The 15,395-nt window shown below is 44.6% G+C and overlaps 2 protein-coding genes across 2 annotated transcripts; one reads left to right on the top strand and one right to left on the bottom strand.

The window, feature by feature from the left end:
- Positions 1–2,454: 2,454 nt before the first annotated feature.
- On the top strand, positions 2,455–3,390 carry LOC310830441 (olfactory receptor 11A1-like; the record flags this gene model as incomplete). The annotated part of the gene is made up of 1 exon (XM_083710222.1): positions 2,455–3,390. The coding sequence occupies exon 1, from the start codon at positions 2,554–2,556 to the stop codon at positions 3,388–3,390; it is 837 nt and encodes a 278-aa protein (XP_083566348.1). The 5' UTR covers positions 2,455–2,553.
- A 3,357-nt stretch (positions 3,391–6,747) lies between these two features.
- Positions 6,748–7,686, bottom strand: LOC310830440 (olfactory receptor 10A4-like; the record flags this gene model as incomplete). The annotated part of the gene is made up of 1 exon (XM_083710221.1): positions 6,748–7,686. The coding sequence occupies one exon, from the start codon at positions 7,684–7,686 to the stop codon at positions 6,748–6,750; it is 939 nt and encodes a 312-aa protein (XP_083566347.1).
- Between the last annotated feature and the right edge of the window lie 7,709 nt (positions 7,687–15,395).

The following is a 15,395-nucleotide window of genomic DNA, read 5'->3' as shown; positions in this document are numbered from 1 at the left end:
AGACAACTAAGAACCTCCACCCCCACACACATGCTTTTCATTTCCTTGTGTAATGGTTAAGATCTTGAGATATGAGCTGAAGTCAAGCACATCAGGCAAAGACATGGAAAAACAACTCTGATGTGGGTGAGTTTCTCCCCCTACACTCCAAGATCCAATCATCAACCATATTAAGATCCTCCTTTCAGAAGTGACAGTTGTTGAACAAGCGCTATATGTGTGTGTGTGTGTGTGTGTGTTTGTGTGTGTGTGTGTGTGTGTGTGAGAGAGAGAGAGAGAGAGAGAGAGAGAGAGAGAGAGAAAATATATATCCCACCTGTTCTCCAAGGAGCTCAAGGTGGTGTTCATGGTTCTTCCTCTCTCCATATTATCCTGTCAACAATTCTGTGCGGTAGGTTAGACCAAGAGATGGTGACTGGTCTAAGGTCACCAATGAGTGTAATAGCTGAATGCGGATTTGAACCCTGGGCTCTCAGGTCCTAGCCAACACTACACCACATTGGCTCCATATGTGTGACTCAGATTGCTGTGAGAACGGTGTTTGTGTGGCTTGAGAAGAGAATGCAGAATTAGTTGGGATCCAGGACTGGGAAGGACTCAGCTGTAGACTTTCGTTGAAAGGAAGGGCATATGTGATGAATGACGGGTCAAGGGTGAAAGAGGATCCTGATGAAATGGAACAAACTGTGGCATAGAGCAGACCACATTGTGTGATCTGACTTTCGGGTGTTCCTGTCTTCCAAGTTAAGGGTTCTTTTGCCTCCAGTCTTGTGATCAGGACTGGGCATTCTTCCATAGCAAGTAAGGTTGAATTCTGCATCCTCTGTTAATCAAGTACATTTGTGGCTGCTTGATAATTTTTGGGTAGGTTATTTAACTACTGCTAGTTTTGGGGAGGGTTGAGTGTCTCAGGTATGGAGCAGGGGCGGAGACCCTCAGGCCTAGGGGATGAATGTAACTCTCCAGGAGCCCTCTCTATCTCACCTAGAGAAATGTCCCTGGTCTTCATGCTCTTCTCAAGTGCCCCTGCCTGCTTTGAACCTGATCTCAGGTAGCAGATGTTGTGGAGTTTGCCTGAGTTCTCGGAGAGCCTGTGCTGGTCAGAGTGGACAATACTAGATGGACTAACAGTTTGATTCTGTAACAGGCAGCCTTATATTTTCATACGAAACCCTGACCCCCCGAAGCTCAGCCCTCTTACCAGGTATGCACCTCGAGCACTAGCTACTTCCTCCTTATTTACAAAAACAAACAAAGCAGAAAAAATGCTAAAATTCATCATATATACAAATAGCGCTCTCATTTTGCTGAGCACTTGACATTATGTAGCCAAAATTATACCATCTGCACCTAAGGTATCAGGAGGCTCGGGGGAGCCTCAAGGTTTTTCTCAAGCCAAAATTTATTTTTTTAGGAAAAAAACCAAGTAGGGACCGTTGCAAATAGTCCAGTTAAGACTGTGCATGCTCCATGGCCATGGAATATTGTTGGACCAGGGGTGAGGGAATGGAAAACCAGGTGGGTTGGCCAATGGAATGATTCTGAACATGAGCACATTTTGTTGTCAGTCCCCATTCTAGGACACCGACCGTGAATAATTATATTTATGTTACAGATAGGTAGCCGTGTTGGTCTGCCATAGTCAAAACAAAAAAAATTCCTTCCAGTAGCACCTTAAAGACCAACTAAGTCAGTTCTTGGTATGAGCTTTCGTGTGCATGCACACTTCTTCAGATACACTGAAACAGAAGTTTCCAGACCCTTCTATATAGTGAGAAGGTGGGGAGGGTAACTGAGTAATACCCCTCCCCACCTTCTCACTATATAGAAGGGTCTGGAAACTTCTGTTTCAGTGTATCTATTTATGTTAACCCACTTACTCATTGCTTTGATATGCAGTCAGAGCCTATGCAATGCAAGTGTTGAACCATGTACACAGTTCTATGTATAGATGAAGGCTTGCAAGAGAGAGCTTCATTCATTCTCTCCTCTCCAGCCCCACACCCATTCTCTTAAAGGTGTCATGTATTTGATTATTTGATAAACAAGGACCACCGTTTTTGTGTGCAGAATCCTTGTAGTATCCATGCATTGCATACAGAAGGCTATGGGTTCAATAACTGGTATCACCAGTTACAAATGACTGCTGGTAAGATAGTTGGAAAGGCATGTACCTGAGACCTTAGAGGTCCACAGACAGAGTCAATAATACCGGGCTAGATGGACTCATGGTCAAAGGCTGTGCTGGGGAGTCTGCCACCTTTTAGGTGCTGTTGGACTACAACTCCCATCAGCCCCAAACAACTTGGCCAATTGTCAGGGCTGATAAGAGTTGTAGTTCAGGAGTATTCAAAGAGTTACAGGTTCTTTGCCCCTGGTCTAGGTTACGTTCACATGTTCACTTGATCTTCCTAGGTTCAAGCTACCACCATGAATCGAACAGACTTCGGAAACCATACAATCATTACTGAATTTCTCTTGCTGGGATTTGGGAATTTGGGTCATCTGGATCTCCTCTTCTTCTTCATCTTCCTAGTGATCTACATTGTGACCATGGTGGGCAACATCCTCCTCGTTGTGCTGGTGGTATTGGACCACAACCTTCACACACCCATGTACTTCTTCTTGGGAAATCTGTCTTGCTTAGAGATCTGCTACAGTTCCAACATTATGCCCAAGATGCTAGCTGGCCTCATCCTCTACCAGGGTAAAGTCATTTCTGTGGCAGGCTGCATGACACAGTTTTATTTTTTTGGTTTCCTGGTAGTTGCAGAGTGTTATCTCTTGGCTGCCATGTCTTATGATAGGTATGTGGCAATATGCAAGCCGTTGCTCTATGTGATTGTTATGGATGGCAAAACTTGCGTTCAGCTAGTGGCAGGGGCTTGGGTAAGCAGTTTGCTGGTTATTAACCTAACAATATGTTTAACCCAGCAATTAACCTTCTGCGGTCCCAACACAATTGACCATTTCTTTTGTGACTACAGCCCATTGTTAAAGCTGTCATGCAGTGACACCCATATGATGGAGCTGGTAACTACTCTTCTGGCGGGCCTGTGCTCCCTGCCACCCTTTGTTTTAACTCTGGCTTCCTACAGTTCTATCATACGAGCCATTCTGAGAATCCCATCCACTGTTGGAAAACAAAAGGCCTTCTCTACCTGCTCCTCTCACCTCATGGTAGTGTCCATCTTCTATGGCACAATCATTATTGTCTACCTGCTACCAAGAACGGACGCAATGCGAGATTGGAACAAGGTCTTTTCTCTCTTCTACATAGTCCTGACCCCATTGCTCAACCCCCTTATATATAGCCTGAGAAACAGGGAGGTGCAGAATGCTTTGAATAAAGCGCTTCTTAAATTACTCACTTACAGAACTGTAGCTTAAGACGTCTGGCTACTTAGGACTGTGGCCACCTAAGTCCTACTCAGAGCAGACCCATTGAACCAAAGTCTGTCATGTCCACTGACCACAATGGCTCTACTTTGAGTTGTGCCAGCGCTAGATACAACCCTTAAATTTGTCTTGAAGAGAGGAGTGAGGGATCTTAGGCACCTCCATATGGCCTTCAGCGCTTTCCCCAGGCCATACATCCCTCCCCAGGCCACCTGGCTCAGGTTCCCATGTTTGTACCCTCTCAAGCACTTTTCCCTGGCCAGAATGTGACCTTGAAGTGTAATGATAATGCTGGCTGAAGTGTGTGCATGTGTATAGAAGAAACCTTTGTGTCTTGTGTGACTGGAATGCCACTTACAGTACAAAGATAAGATTCACATCCATTACAAAGATCACTTTCATTCTTGACCTGCCTATCACTTGCATCTGGCCCCGGAAGGTTGCCTCCAGTGGAATGCGGTCCTTTGGCTGAAAATTTTTCCCCTGACCCCTTCTTTAAAATATATCATATTCCTTTGGAAGGGCCAGCTTTTGGCAAAACATTATGAGACTGGAGTTTAGTTCACCTGCATCTCAAAATTCTCTGTTTCTTTTAAAATATGACGTGTCATTTATCTAGTGCTTCTGTGGGATTGGAGTGAAACTGGCTTTGCTCGTTCAAGATAAAATTCTACATTTCAGGTATGAAAATAGGTACAATCCACTGACTTGATTCTGAGAGCAGAAGAAGCATTTTAGAAACTGCTAAAACCTTTCATTTAATTGGCTAAAAAACAAAACAAACCCCTATTCTAAATGTGAGAAAAGACTCAGAAGTTTGGAACTGATTGAACAACAGCATTATTAGTGCAGCAAAATTCTTTGAGCTGTGTTACGTACTCAGGAGTGCCAGCTTGGCCCAGTGACTGTGGATGCCCAGGGCCATGGGTGTCATGAAGTGTGCATGGCCCTGATACTGAAATTTGTGGGTGCTTGATCCCTTAATGGGAATTTTGTGGGTGCTCGGGCACCCAGGACCCCAGGGAGCCGGCACCTATGTATGTACAAGGCTGAGGGATCCATTGGCACTCCTGAAATCTCTCACTGATTGAAGAGATTGGGGTGCACGTAACAATATTTTGCTGATAATTGTGGGGGGAAAATGCACAAGTACAACACAATTCATGGCATAAACAAACATAGTTTGAGAAGATTAACTAAACCAAGAAAGCTAAAAGCAGCAACTCAGGAACATGAAAGCTTTTGTGATATTTAGCATCACACCGCAGGCAAGACATTACATCACATTACATAGGAGGTGATGCAGAAACCCCAAACTTGTTTTGCGGCAGAGAGTGGAAGAAATTATTCTGATTAGGGTTACATATGCAGTGACATATGCGTGTACAAGCTTATGCTGGATCCTACTGTGTGTGGAACAAAGCATTGATGCTGATATTTATTGAGTGATTCCCCCTCCCCATATTAGCGAAACCAGAATTCTTGCTATTCCAGCTATAATAAGGTTGATGACAATTTTTAGTAGTCTGAGCTGCTTAACTGCTGGAGATGCGGCTCTCATAGAGTTGCGTGTCAAGACCCCACAACCACCCCCTCGTAAAGAATAAGACACCAGGACACAGATGTTATTGTTATTGGGCAAGTTTTGGCCACAACTTTATTGATTACAGACTATGAGTGGTATTCGCTTAGGCATTGAATGGACCCGACTATATCTGACTCTTGCCTGTTGCGCAGGAAGTCTGGTAAGGATAAACCACCAGAAAGGGGAGCCACGTTGATGCAGACCAACCTGAGCTCCCGCTGGCTGGGTGATGACGTGGCCGGGATCCGGAGGAGAGGCGGTAGCCATGCGGTCCATTGCAACTCCTCCCCACAGTGAAGTGGAGCGGACTTCCCAGCTCCAGTGCAGAGCCTTCCTGAACTGAGGAATTAACCAATGCCAACGGCATACCCTCTTTGAGTTCTATTTTCCCTAACATGTGGTTATGCTCTTATGCATCATAGGGAATAAATAATACTGGCAAGCCCCAATTTGCATGGGGGTTGTGTTCCTAGCCCCCCATGCGTCGGGAGAGTGTGCATAAGCCCTATTCCACAGACACCCCGTCCCATCCCTTGTTCTGCCCCCATTCTTCCAGGTCCAAAACGACCCACATGTTGGTGGTTACATGTCAATTGAACACATGCAGAATGGTCACTGCCCATACTGTAAAGCAGAGTGGTGTAATGGCTAGAGTGTCAGACTAACACCTGGGAGACCTGGGTTCAAATCCTCACTCAGCGATGAAGCTCACTGTGTGACTTTGGGCACTATCTCTAACTTAACCTCACAGATTTGTTGTGAGGATAAAATGGGGAAATGGAAGAAACATGGGACCCAGCTACACCAGCAAAGAAACACCACTTTATATGCGTTGTTTATGCATTCCAACACTGTGACACAGGATGGCGTTGTGGAGTCCCGTTTTTGCTAACCTGATTTCTCATACAAAGTTTGCAACATGTTTAACTGAAATGCTTCCTTGGTGTGTCCAGCCATGCATACCACCTGGATACAAAAGGATGGATATAAATGCAATTAACAAAAACCAACCAACAAGGAAGTATCACCCACCCACTCCTAAATCCAAGAGAAACTCTTAGGACTGGTGTCAGATGTCAGCATCACTGGGCTTCTTCTGAGGCCCACACTCTGGAGGGAAGAGGCACTGCTAACCCTTGTTGCTCCCTGTCACTTCCTGGTCACCATCACTCTGCAAGCAGTGACACTAGTGAAGCAATAGGGCAGCAACCTCCACTTGCCTTATGTTGTTTCTGGGTGGTTGTGTGGCTGGAGGTGAGAGGAGGCAAGTGAGTAGGCAATGAGGATATCAGTGAGGGAGAGAGGGGTCCATTCAGAGCATCTTCTCCCAGGACTCCGCAAAGCTTGGAGTCACCGCTGGCAACCACTGGGAGGTGGAGGAAAGGGAACAAAGAGGCATTGCAACACTCCCACTCACCCACCCACCCAGCATTATTATTTAGCCACCCTCCATGCTGAACCTCAAGCACATGACAAAGATCTCCTTATTCCAGCAGGCGTTTAAGAAAATGTTCAGGCATCTGTTCAGTTTTATTGGTTTATTCTGTGTGATTTAGTTTATGTACACCCCTTACAGATGCTAATGATTAGGTAGTATATAAATGCCTTAAATGTTATTGCTATTCTTATAATCTCAATTTCTTACCTGTCCTTCACTATAAAGCCCCTGGGCAGGTTAAAACAATTTGAACATGCAGTATCAATGGATTCCTGCTGCAGTGCAACAGATAAATGGAATTGGTTTGATACAGCTAGATTATTATCTAAGAAAGACCTTCCTTCCTTGCTATTGATTTCTTGAAAGCAGCTTTTATCTCTTTGTTCCTCAAGCTGTAAATAATTGGGTTGAATGATGGTGTCACTACTGTGTAGAGGAGAGAGAGGATCCTGTCGCTGTCTAGGGAATAGACTGATTTGGGTCGAACGTAGGTGAAAGTGACAGTTCCGTAGAAAAGAGAAACGACAATGAGGTGTGAGGAGCAGGTGGAGAAGGCTTTGCGCCTGTTCTTGGCTGAAGGCATCCTTAAGATGGTGGCGATGATGAGCATGTACGACAACAGGATGAGCAAAAATGGTACCAGGATAAAGAACACAGTTACCGTAGCAACTGCCACTTCATTCTTGAAGGTGTCGGTGGTAGCCAGTCTCAAAACGGGCAGAATATCACAGAAAAAATGGCTGATTCTGTTAGGGCCACAATAGGGAAGAGTAAATATAGAAATGGACTGGCCCAAAGCCACCAAACTACCAATGGCCCATGAAACAGCAGCCAGCAGAGCACATTCCTTAGGGCTCATGATGCTGGAGTATTTCAGGGGTTTACAGATGGCGACATAGCGGTCAAATGCCATGACAGAAAGAAGGCAACACTCAGTAATACCAAAGAGAATAAAGAAATACATTTGAATCCCACAGCCTACAAAGGATATGGTCTGATTCTCTGACAGTAAATGTTCAAGTGTCTTCGGGATGATGGATGTGGTGTAGCCGATTTCCAAAAAGGACAAGTTCCAGAGGAAGAAGTACATTGGTGTGTGAAGGGTAGGCTCAGCAACCGTGATGATCAATATCAGGCTGTTCCCAATCAATGCCACCAAGTAGAACATTAGTACCAGCAAAAAAAGGAGCGCTTGCATGCTCTGGAAGTCTGAGAAGCCCACAAATACAATCTCAGTTAAACAGGACTGGTTGTCTCTTCTCATGTCATCATCCAGAGGGGTTCCTGGAGACATAACAAGAGCTGCAGATAAAGAGACGAGGGTTAGAATTACAGGCAACCCCTGATTTGTGTGGGATTGTGTTTGTGGCCCCCATGTGCATTGGTGGAATGCACATAAGCCCACCCACCCTGCTACACACTGTTCTGCCCCCCAGTTCCACCCCATCTCTTCTGGGTCCAGAATGTTGGAGGTCACTCGTCAATTGAATGCTTGCAAAATGGGCACCAGCCTATAATTCAAGTTGCCTTAGGTATGTCAAATAGAAGATTTACATCCTGATTTTTCTGTTTTTAGTCAGAGGTAAGTCTTGCTGAGTTCAATGGAACCAATCCCTTGGAAAAGTATGCAAGGGGTAACAGTTTTAGTATTTGTGAACAACACATTTTGTGTGACTTTGCAGTCTTTCAACTAACCTATGATCAACTCTTGTTGGACATAAGAACATAAGAAGAGTCCTGCTGGATCTGACCAAAGGCCCCTCTCATCCAGCATCCTTTTCCCACAGTGACCAGCCAATGGGAAGCCTACAAGTAGGATACGAGCACGGCAGAGCTCTCCCCATTTGTGATTCGGAGCAACTGGTATTTAGAGCCATACCACCCATAAGGCCAGTGTGGAGAGCCTTATCCTCCATGAATTTGTCTGAGCCCCTTTGAAAGCCACCCAGGTTACCACACCTTGTGGTAGCGAATTCCATAGCTTAGCAATGCGCTGTGTGAATAAGTATTCCTTTTTGTCCGGATCCCAGGCTTATTTGTGAGAATTGCTCCTTTCATATTTAAATGTGGTTTCTCTTGAATTCTAGGCACCTTTAAAATAATTTGAACTACAGTGGTGCCCCGCAAGACGAACGCCTCGCAAGACGAAAAACCCGCTAGACGAAAGGGTTTTTCTGTTTTGGAGGCGCTTCGCAAAACGAATTTCCCTATGGGGTTGCTTCACAAGACGAAAAAATCTTGCGTCCCCCAGCGCTTTTTTTTTGCTTTTTTTGCCCTTTTCCTAAGCCGCTAAGCCGCTTATCAGCTGTTCCGCTGATAAGCCGCTTAACAGCTGATCGCTGGAAGCCGCTTGACAGCTCTAGCACTAATCCGCTAAGCTGTCAATGGGCTTGCTTCGCAAGACGAAAAAACCGCTAGACGAAGAGAATCGCGGAACGGATTAATTTCGTCTAGCGAGGCACCACTGTATACTGATCTATCAGTGCTTGGTTCAGATGGTGAAGAAAACTCCAATGAACTCCAGGTTCACACCTTTAGCAAGTCTGTGATCACCTAATAAATAATTGATTGAGTAAGAATCTCTGTTGGAGAGTTTTGAGGTCATGTGCTAAAATATTTCATAAACCTAAAGCGTTTTTTTCTACACCATCTCCTTGACACAACAATGGAAACTTCCACTAATGTACAGTCATCTTGGACATGTAATGTGTAACCATCTCCACAAACAAATTATGCAATAACTACCTACAACATAACAAAAAGCCCCCCACAATAAGTTGATCAATTTTCTACTTAAAAACCACATAAACACTAACTCCTTCCTTCTATGAGTGAAGGAACCAGCCAGCCAGCTGACCAAACAATCACACCCTTAGGTAACCTATGGTAGATAGACCTTACATTTCTGTTAGCTTTCTGATAATTTTCAGGTAGATGACAAATGTCCACTGGATAAAAACTGGAACTTCTGCACCATTCATTCGGAAGACCAAGCACTGAAGATTCTTTTGCTGCAATGCCACTTCAGTTAGTGCTATATCTAGAGAAGATCTTTCTTCAGATACTTCGTTGGTTGCTGACATCATGGTACTAAGCATGGTTAGAAAAGGGGCTTTTAAATTCCCATTAGGTCCACGGGACCACAATTCTAAAGGGACCTGGTGGATTTTTGCCTTACAAAGCCACGAGGCAAAGGCATTGTTAATTGCAGTAGGATTTGGTAAACAAATGGCAGGGGGAAGGTTGGGGAAGGAATCCATTGAGTATTTGGTTTCTGAGCAGACATCCTGCCAGCATGAGGATGAACCATACAAAATGGATGGGCACAGTTCCATTTCCTCCCCATGCTTGGAGCTACAGAAAGTCAATCTTTTGTGTTTGACTTCTGTCAGGTCTCCTTTTCACTGCCATGTCTTCAATATTTTCTGCTGCTCCCATCACTTAAATTCCAAGGTGTTTAATTAATTGATGACACAGATCTTTTATTTGGCATTTCAGGAATATATCATGGCAAATGTAATATATGTAAACTAAACAATATAAGTGACATTATAAAAAGAACACAATTTAAAACTTTTAAACACTCAATAACCTTAAGATATCCAGCAATCAGTCCACTGTATCATTGGAATTCGTCAGATTGGTGAGTGTGAGAGATGGGGGCCATATCAGTGGTGGCCCCAAATTGTGTAACTCTCATTCAATTAATATTGAGTTGACACCTTCAGTTATGGCATTTGATAAAGTCATGAAAATGTCTGTCTCTGTAATTTTCTGTCCTTAAAAGAGTTTAGGTCAGATGTGGGGAACCTCAGGCCCAGGGACCCTCTCAGGGCCACCCTCCTCCAGCCCTCCCTGATTATGGTCCTACTTCATATCACAACTGTTTTTGCATGGCTGAAATATCTCCTTGAACTCTGATAAATTTTATATGAAAAGGTGGGAAATTTGGCCATTAAATCCTGCCGTCCAGTCAGCGCTTCTCTGCGTAGTTCTGCTTGGGGCTGACCTGGGCAGGAAAACAGAGTTGTAGCAGTCCTGCCGTCCGTGTGAGATAGAGGGATAAATCAAGTCCAGGGACAGTTCGTTGCTATCTCTAAAAGTGTTTATTTACACAGCAATAAATCCATCAGAACTTTCCGGCATCTCTCCGTACCTAGAGCTCACGCAGCTTCTTTTGCAGCGTCTCTCAGTCTAAAGTGAAACCAACTCTCACAGACAACACAAAGCCTGTGACATAAGGCCCTGCGTCAGGCCACTCCCCAGATACAGGACACCAAGGAGTTTTAACCCTGTAAACTCCAAACTCCACAGGAAAAGGGGCACAGCTTATTCTGAAAAGGGGATGGAACCACTTTTAGTTTGACATAAAGTAAGTCCTTTATTCTTCTCATATTGGCCACAAGTGGTACAATATTTGCATAATATGTTCAAACAGCCTGGCCCCAAATCAATATTTGAGCTCCTGTACTTTCTCAAACATCTTTAAAGGCAGTCCATGTAAGGTGATCTTGTGGATGGGTATTTCACAGATGGGAACACTGATGTGGGGTTTGCAAATTCACAAATGCATGTTTCATTAGACAAGCACTGGCACAAGAGTCAGGACCCATAAGCAGGAGTCATTACTACCATATGGTACTCATAGTTGATAAGCTGCGATCATGCTTACGATTAATACTAATTGTTGGCCCACGATAAAAAGTCACTTAAAGCTTAACTCAGCTTCACTGTCTGATCGTTTTAAATAACAGCATCATTCTAAAACAAAACATTTACCCTCAGTAGCATGGGGAGTTGAGGATGCTGCCTTAGAGTCCTCTGAGAGGGATTGCATTAGTGATTCTCTTCACCAAGTTGATTTCTGATCTAAAATTGAACACTTGGCTGCAGGGACGAAGCTCCAAAGTGATCAATTGAGCACTGTCCTTGTGGAATCAATGGATAGTTTTAATTAACCCCTAGGGAAATTAAATGAAGAGATGCAAAGAACTTTCTTGTACAGTGGTACCTCAGGTTACATACGCTTCAGGTTACAGACTCTGCTAATCCAGAAATAGTGCTTCAGGTTAAGAACTTTGTTTCAGGATGAGAACAGAAATCGTGCTCTGGTGGCACGGCGGCAGCAGAGGCCCCATTAGCTAAAGTGGTGCTTCAGGTTAAGAACAGTTTCGGGTTAAGAATGGACCTCCAGAACGAATTAAGTACTTAACCTGAGGTAACTCTGTAATTCCAATACGAGTCTAATGGGTCCTTCCAGGAATCCTCAGCATGCTTTGAAAAATGCAGTTTCCAGCAAGAATTCCCATATGGAAATGACAAAGGAGGAGAATGAATGTCACTGGTTTAAGCTAGGCAAGGGAATTGGACATATTCTGTGTATGGCAGGGGAATATTTTTCAGACCCAAGGTCACATTCCTTCCCAAGCAACCTTCCAGGGCCTACATGCCAGTGGTGGGTAAAAGTGGCTGGAGCAATGATTGCAAATTTTACCTTTGGACAGTGCGCTGGTTACGATGGACATGCTTACATGCCTATCTATCATCCATCCAGGGAAGCAAGGAGCTTTACCAAAATAGAAAGATACATTCCAGGCAGGCAAGCACGCCCAATGAGGGTGAAAAATAGGGCTGGTGAGTGGTGTGGTCTGGGATAGAGGATGTAGCTGCAGAGGAGGTATAGCTTGGGAAAACTCTAAGATAGAGAAGACGGGGGATCCTATTTGGACCCTACAGCTGAGGTTTATGTGTATAGGTGAGGGTGTGGTGTGGTGGCACAAAGTTTGCATTTCATTCATTGTGCAAGTTGTAGTGTGGTTGCTTCATTTAGAAAATCCACCAGACATCTATGAATTTAACGAATGTAAGCGTAGATAGAAAACTGAAGCTATAATAATAATAATAGATAGATAGATAGATAGATTCTTTATTGTCATTACACAAGTGCAACATTGCACAAGTGCAACGAAATTGGATGCCATCCCTTAAAAACAACAAAAGCAACACAACAACAACAACCAAACAAACCACATTCCAGCCACACCCACACCCACACCCATCAAACTCCCAGGTCACACTATCGAGTTACTGCATTTAAGAAGGCCACAGCTCTTGGATAGAAACTATTTTTCAGTCTATTTGTCCTTGACTTGATGTTTCTGTATCTCCTGCCAGAAGGCAGTAGTACAAACAGACTGTGTCCCGGGTGAGATGCATCCTGCAGGATATTGTTTGCTTTCCTAAGACAACGGGAACCGTACAGTTCTTCCAAAGATGGGAGGGGATGACCAATAATCCTTTGGGCTGTGGTTATGACCTTCTGGAGCACCTTCCTCTTCCTAGCTGTACAGCTGGAGAACCAGGCACAAATACAGTATGTGAGAATGCTCTCTATGGAGCCTCGGTAGAAGGACACCAGCAGTCTCTCACTCAGATTGTTCTTCTTTAAAAGTCTGAGGAAATAAATTCTCTGCTGGGCCTTCTTCACCAGAGCAGTGGTATTTGCGCTCCAAGTCATGCCCTGATCGATAGTCACTCCCAAAAACCTGAATTCCGCCACCCTCTCCACCCGTTCCCCGTTGATATACAAGGGCTGAATGTCCGCCTTTTTTTTCCTGTAATCCACCACCAGTTCCTTGGTCTTAGTCGTATTAAGAGCCAGATTGTTCTCTCCACACCAAGCACAAAGCCGCTCCACCTCGTCCCGATAGGCGGACTCATCCCCTCCTGAAATGAGCCCCACCACCGTAGTGTCATCAGCAAACTTGATGATTTTGTTGCTGGAATAAATGGCTGTACAATCATACGTATAGAGAGTATAGAGCAGGGGACTCAACACACAACCCTGTGGTGAGCCGGTGTTAAGGCTAAGGGCTGTGGACATATGTGACCCTACTCTAACCCTCTGAGAACGTTCTGACAAAAAGTCCAAAACCCAGAGACAGGTGGAGTTGGAGAGTCCAATCGCCTCTAGCTTGGACACCAGTCTATGGGGGAGGATAGTGTTAAAAGCAGAGCTAAAATCCACAAACAGCAGCCTCACATAACTCCCCGGCTGCTCCAGATGGAACAGAGCAGCATGGAGAGTGGTAGTGATAGCGTCTTCCGTGGATCTATTTGCCCTGTATGCAAACTGGTAGTTGTCAAAAGTTGATGGAAGACAGGAAATAATGTGACGGCGCACCAGTTTCTCAAAACACTTCATGATGATTGGAGTCAGTGCAACTGGTCTGTAGTCGTTCAGACTACTGATTGTGGATTTTTTAGGCAGAGGAACAATAGTTGACGACTTCAGGCAGGGTGGGACAATAGACTGGTGTAAGGACTTGTTGAAGATCTTAGTAAAGACCCTCGCCAGCTGATCCGCACAGCCCTTCAACACCTTTCCCGTGATGCCATCAGGTCCAGCAGCCTTCCTTGGATTCACCATCCTCAATACCTGTCTCACCTCATGCTCCTCTACAGTGAATGAGGGGCCCCTATGGGCTGGTGGCTGTAATACCGGCGTCTCAGGTGGCTCCTTCTCGAAGCGAGCAAAGAAGAAGTTAAGCTCCTCCGCCAGCAAAGGGTCACCGTCGACAGCACCAAGGTTAGGTTTGTAGTTGGTAATATGCTGAATCCCCTGCCACATCTGTCTTGTGTTGTTACTCCTTAAATTATCCTCAATCCTCTGCCTATAGACCAGTTTTGCCCGTCGAATACCCCTCTTCAAGTTTGCTCTTGCCACACTGTAAAGCTGCACCTCGCCCGACCTAAAAGCCCTGTTCCTTTCCCGCAACAGGCACTGGACCTCTCTATTCATCCAGGGTTTCTGATTGGGGTAAAACCGGATGGATTTATTTACTGTGACAGTGTCTGTGCAGTGATTGATATAGCACAGAACTGCCGCCGTGTGCTCCTCCAGGTCTGAACGATCGAAAATGTCCCAATTGGTTCTCTCAAAACAGTCCTGCAGCTGATGGATAGCACCTTCAGGCCAGATTTTAACAGTCCTTGATATTGTGGGAGCCCGTTTCCTGAGTGGGATATATGCTGGTACCAGGAACAGAGACATATGGTCGGACTGGCCCAAATGTGGCAGCTGTAAAGCCCTATAGCCGTGATTTACATTCGAATAAACTTTGTCCAGTGTCTTGTCCCCTCTTGTGGGACATTTCACATGCTGATAGAGCGTTGGGAGCACTTTTTTAAGTTCAACATGATTAAAGTCTCCCGCAATGATGTGCACAGCTTCAGGATGCTTGTCTTGTTGGCTGCTGATAAGGCTCTGCAGGCATCCCAGCGCCAAGTTGGCATTGGCATCTGGTGGCACGTACACACCAGTTAGCATAACAGCTGTAAACTCCCTAGGGAGATAGGCTGGTCTACATTTAACAGCCACATATTCCAAATCCGGTGAACAGTAACTGCCAACGGTCTTAGAATTAGGTGAGGGTGTGGTGTGGTGGCACAAAGTTTGCATTTCATTCATTGTGCAAGTTGTAGTGTGGTTGCTTCATTTAGAAAATCCACCAGACATCTATGAATTTAACGAATGTAAGCGTAGATAGAAAACTGAAGCTATAATAATAATAATAATAATAATAATAATAATAATAATAATAATAATGTGTCCAATGCTAGTCAGAGTAGACCTACTGAAATTAAGGGACATAGACAACTTAGGCTCATTAAGTTAAATTATGAGAAGTGACCTTCACTTGAGCGAACCAGCATGCCAAATATGAAGGTTGAACTGTGAATCTTCCAGGGCAGCTCTCCATGGTGCTGAACTTCAGTTTTTTACTTCAGTCCACTGCAGGTTGAAGCTTGTATTGACCAATCAAATTCCTACCAATAATGTATGTGTTGTGTGAGTGTGCGCCCGAAAAACAGGGGCCCATGGAAACCTATGTAGAAAGGATTGCATGACGCAATTAGTAACCCAGATCCAGAGCCAGTGTTTATGTTTGTTTTTTTTAATAATTTTTTATT

The sequence above is a fragment of the Podarcis gaigeae genome (genome assembly GCF_964106915.1).
Source record: "Podarcis gaigeae genome assembly, chromosome: 13".
In the NCBI taxonomy this organism is placed as follows: Eukaryota; Metazoa; Chordata; class Lepidosauria; order Squamata; family Lacertidae; genus Podarcis; species Podarcis gaigeae.
This window is presented reverse-complemented; position numbering and strand designations above follow the sequence as displayed.